The following is a 5,000-nucleotide window of genomic DNA, read 5'->3' on the forward strand; positions in this document are numbered from 1 at the left end:
GGAATATTCAACATAATACATTCCTTACCTCAGCAATTGCCTTTTCTGCTGACTCCACTTTGTCAAATGTGACAAATCCACAGCTGAAGACAAATAAATAAATCAATAATTTCAAAATATTAGCTATCACAAAATAAATATGGTAAAAAATATACACTACTGTACAAACATATCTTTAAACATTTTCTATACATCCAGTGAATATGAAACAATATTAAACATATTGAATATAGCATATCCCAATTGACAAAACAAATATATAAATATATAAACATAGTAATAGATACATAAAGATAAATATATATATATATATATATATATATATATATATATATATATATAGAGAGAGAGAGAGAGAGAGAGAGAGAGAGAGAGAGAGAGAGAGAGAGAGAGAGAGAGAGAGAGGAGAGAGAGAGAGGAGAGAGAGAGAGAGAGAGAGAGAGAGAGAGAGAGAGAGAGAGAGAGAGAGAGAGAGAGAGAGAGAGGATGAGAGAGAGAGAGAGAGAGAGAGAGAGAAGGACGAAGAGAGAGAGAGTGGGGGAGAGAGAGAGAGAGGAGAGAGAAGAGAGAGAGAGAGAGAGAGAGAGAGAGAGAGAGAGAAGAGAGAGAGAGAGAGAGAAGAGAAGAGAAGAGAAGAGAAGAGAGAAGAGAGAGAAGAGGAGAGAAAGAGAAGAGAGAGAGAAGAGAGAGAGAGAAGAGAGAGAGAAGAGAGAAGAGAGAGAGAAGAGAGAAGAGAGAGAGAAGAGAGAGAGAAGAGAGAAGAGAGAGAGAAGAGAGAGAGAGAGAGAGAGAGAGAGAGAGAGAAGAGAGAAGAGAGAGAGGAGAGAGAGGGAGAGAGAAGAGGGAGGGAGAGAGAGAGGGAGAGAGGGAGAGAGGGAGAGATGGGAGAGATGAGAGAGATAAGAGAGATGAGAGAGATAAGATGATAGAGATAAGAGAGAGAGAGATGATAGATGATAGATAGATAGATATACTTTCATTCTATCATCATGAAAAAGAGGACATATAATTGGAATGAACTTTAGTAACATACTTCTTCTCAATTTCCATATTAACATTAACAATATTTCCATAGGTAGAGAAAGATTTCTTGAGCAGCTCTTCTGATATGTTGTATCCAAAGACATATATCGTATGCCCTTGTCTGGGTTTACCGTCTGCCCCTCTTCCGTCTCTTGTAAACTCTCCACGTTCCTCCCTGTCTCGAGCTGTCACAAAACTCTCGTACAAGTTTGGCTGTCAAAACGAGAGAATGTTATTAGGGAATTATGGCATTTCATAAATACTATAGATGATTTCCTCCTAATTTTCTTGTCTAGCTTAGCTACAGATGTTCACCTAACAAGCACATGAAAGAAGCTGATATGCTCCAAGGATACTGGTGCAATATGTTAGGATGTTGCTAATATCTTTCAAGTTCTCACACATCAGAACCAGAGCATCTTCCTAGTGCGCAGTATTTTGCTTGCATTTGTTCAGGTCACATGATTTATCCTCACAATAGTAATTTTAAAATGAAGTGTTAATAATAATAACCACAGTCCTATGACTTATCTCTAATAATATGAATATTAAAAGAGAAAACAATAATAATGATAATGATAATGATATTAATAATAATAATGTTAAGATAATAATAACAAGAACAAATTACTGTTACCATAAATGTTTTCCTCATCTGGGATCTCATATACTAGTTCTTGCCTATTTAGCTTTCTGTGAAAGTGTAGTATATGCTGTATCTAATATGTAAATGATAGGAATTTAATGCAGAGACTTAGCAATATATTTCTCAATGAAGATAAATAATATAACACTCTTAATTCTTGAAATAAACTTGTGTAAAGATCAGACTGTGGAGGCATTTTTCTTGCTTAAAAAAAATATATTTATGTTGGTGTATTATGATTCTTTGTTCCTCTTTACATCCCTCAAAAATCCACTTCCAATGATATAATATTTATATAATATTATGTTAATTCTAACCTTAGATTTCTGCCTCGATTCATGGATCTCCTCTTCTGGATGTGAGGTAGAAAATGGCTGATATCCTGAGGGAGCCTTGTCTGCTGCTGACAGCTTTCTCTCCAATCCCTAGAGAACAGAAAATGGTGTTAAATAACAGTCAGTTACTCAGCCTTTTCAGTAAACTATCTCGATACATTAGTAAGAACCAAGTTTTTAATACATAATAGTAATTAGATTTATTAAAAACTTTCACATTCTATACCATAGATCTTTTGAAGGTTGTCTTTTCTGTGGCTGGCTGAGGTCTCTCGGGTACTTTAATAGCACCAGATTTTATCAATTTTTTAGCCATTTCCTTGGCATCCTTTGCTTCCATTGGCCGCTTCAGAGGTACTAGGGGTTCTGGCTCTTGCTTTGGCGCTTTCAGAGCTTGCAGTGCTTTTTTCTGGAAGAAATAATAAATTTCAATATATTTTCCTGATATATAATACATAAAGTGATCCATAAATATTCTGGCCAACTAAAGAAAAATACAGCATAATTAAAGGGTATTCTATTTCAGATATAAGTATCCAAACAATAGCATTATGAAAAAAAGACAACAACAATGTGAAATCTGCTGGTGTGCTCCAAATATTTACTGTCATTCACTAAGTCAATAAGGACATAAGTACATAATACATAACTATTCCAATAGGGTAATTCCTAAAATAACAGCTGCACCGACTTATGCAAGAAATGTTTATAACCATCATAATTATTTTTTTCTATTTTACTAAGAACTATATGGGATCAATAATAGATCGCCCATTGGCACTAATCTGGTAGTACTATGAGTATAAGGAAAATTACATGGAAAAAATGAGACCTGCATACCTGTATGTACAAATTTAAAACAACATATATCACATACAAATAGCATGGGGTCATTGTGATATCTGTCGTTCACAGAAATTAATAACAACCACCTTCAAAGTATACACGACTCGACAAAGTTGATATGGCAGACATGATAGGTAGCCAATAAAGTGTTACACAAGCTAAAAACTATAAAGTTAAACTACATGTTTTCCTACTGTATTTACATAGAGGAAGTAGGTAAAGATGAGAGCTCAGTGCAGTCCAGAATTAATATATTGCTACTACTAATGTATTTCGTGATGTTACGTAATAAATATCTTGACCGATGAGTAAAAAGCAGTAAAACACACATTTCTTTTTAATACAAACTGCACATCTTGGAAAGAAACCCCACAAAGGTTTTATTTTGAAATGAGGCAGCTTCATGCAACATTTCGCATCTTCCACGTGCTCTTTCATCCATTATAATACTAGCGTCATTTTTGTTTTGTACTGTGAGGAATATAGTGCCATATGGCTGGCTTTATCAATATCACAGTAGACTTAAATTATAGTATAGGTTCCATATCTGCTCCTTATGTTCTTTATTCTTAGTGTGATACACATATTGCAGTTTTATGGACAGGCAAAAAAAAAAAAAAAAATTGTTTGATTAGGGGAGCTTTTGTAAAAATACAAAAGAAATAATCATCCACAGTGATGATTACATGAAAAGACTGGAAAGAGGAAGGAGACTCTATGTTGTGATTGCTAGTGCCATAGCATCAAGCAGCCATACTGGCACAGGGGCACATTATAGATGCTGGACATGGTCTGGATCCCTTTCTTTTTCTCAATCTGCCTGCACATCCTGCAATGCCTGTACTTTAGAGCCAGAGGTTGCTATCTTGTGCCATCTCTCTATAGAGATAATGTTTGGTAGAGGCCGCGGATGGACTACATTCAACATTTTCTTCTCAGCTTCGAGCGATTTTTACCGACCTTATTTTAGGTGGTCCAGAGAGTTTTTTATCTTTTATATATAATCAAGTAAAAGGTATATATACAAAATGGAACCATGTAAACTATGTATATATGGCAAAACTTTATGAAGTGATAGGGCATCATCCTATCAGAAATATTTTGATGACATGATGTGACATTATTTGTTATGGATGGGTTAAACTAAACTTATTTTAAATATTATGTATGTTGCAGTAATTATAGGTGCAATTGCTGTCTTCAGTTACTAGTTAGCATTATTATTCATCGTACGAAAAAGAAACATAGCAATCCACATTCCCCAACATCAACTATGCTGTGACGACTATCATCATGTATGCCAACGTGCCAAAAATCTGTGCGTCTCTATGTCATGACATCAGTCTGCAATAGCAAAGACCAGTTCTTAACCCATTCGTGCCGGATGACGTGCTGACACGTTTTGTGTTTTTTGCATCAGACGCCGGGAACGAGATATGAGGGCAAGGCCGGCGCTCGGAGTGAGCGAGCGGGCAGCCCAGGTTCGCGGCTTGTGCGTCCGAGAAACTCGAGGCGTTAGGCTTAAGCGTTCAAAAACCCCAGTATTGCGATCGTGCAAAGCTGGAACTGCCCCAGCGTGAATGGATTAATTGCAGGCGAAGAGATTGCTTGATGCTATGTCACTATCATGGCAGCCCTGAGTTGATGCTTTGCTGGTTCACATGAAACCTTGTAAGTAAGGATACTAGGGAGTGAAACCCTATATTTCCCTGGTATACGTCATGGCTTCCACAGACCAAAATTGATATATATCAACAAATTAAACCATTAATAATTCATTTGCCATAAGAATTCCATCTGCATACTATGAGATTTCCCAACAAAATAGAAATTATCCTTTTCAAATTCAGTGAATACATTTCAGATCTAACAAGAAGTGTTATTATATAAATGTCAACAAGGAAGGGAAAGAAGACAATTTGCTATTTTGTAAAAGATACATTATGGAGAATAAGACGAGTTATCAACACTGCTTATAACATGTTGAACTGTACACTTCAATATCCCGTCATACTGGTATTTCGAGTTAGAAATACCAAAGTAAAGATAGTGCACCTAATTTCGGATTACAGCTTACCTTTCTTCTTAATTTCTGATACTTTGCCTGCAGCATCTGCTCCTCCTCCGTCATATTGCTAGGAAAGTGAAGG

General features: G+C 36.0%; 1 protein-coding gene across 1 annotated transcript in view; it reads right to left on the minus strand.

Annotated features, from left to right (window-relative positions):
* LOC147468989 (negative elongation factor E-like) overlaps positions 1 to 5,000 on the minus strand; it is a 6,099-nt gene that overhangs the window by 957 nt on the left and 142 nt on the right. The window contains exons 1-5 of the mRNA XM_086551629.1: positions 4,928 to 5,000; positions 2,231 to 2,413; positions 1,987 to 2,094; positions 1,034 to 1,236; positions 29 to 83 (exon numbers count right to left, since the gene is read on the minus strand). The exon at positions 4,928 to 5,000 is cut by the window's right edge and continues 142 nt beyond it. Coding sequence (XP_086407755.1) covers positions 29 to 83; positions 1,034 to 1,236; positions 1,987 to 2,094; positions 2,231 to 2,413; positions 4,928 to 5,000 — 622 coding nt within the window. The remainder of the gene's footprint in view (positions 1 to 28; positions 84 to 1,033; positions 1,237 to 1,986; positions 2,095 to 2,230; positions 2,414 to 4,927) is intronic.

The sequence above is a fragment of the Penaeus japonicus genome, unplaced genomic scaffold, assembly GCF_977035675.1.
Source record: "Penaeus japonicus unplaced genomic scaffold, GWHDUDI00000001_assembly GWHDUDI00000025, whole genome shotgun sequence".
Lineage (NCBI taxonomy): Eukaryota > Metazoa > Arthropoda > Malacostraca > Decapoda > Penaeidae > Penaeus > Penaeus japonicus.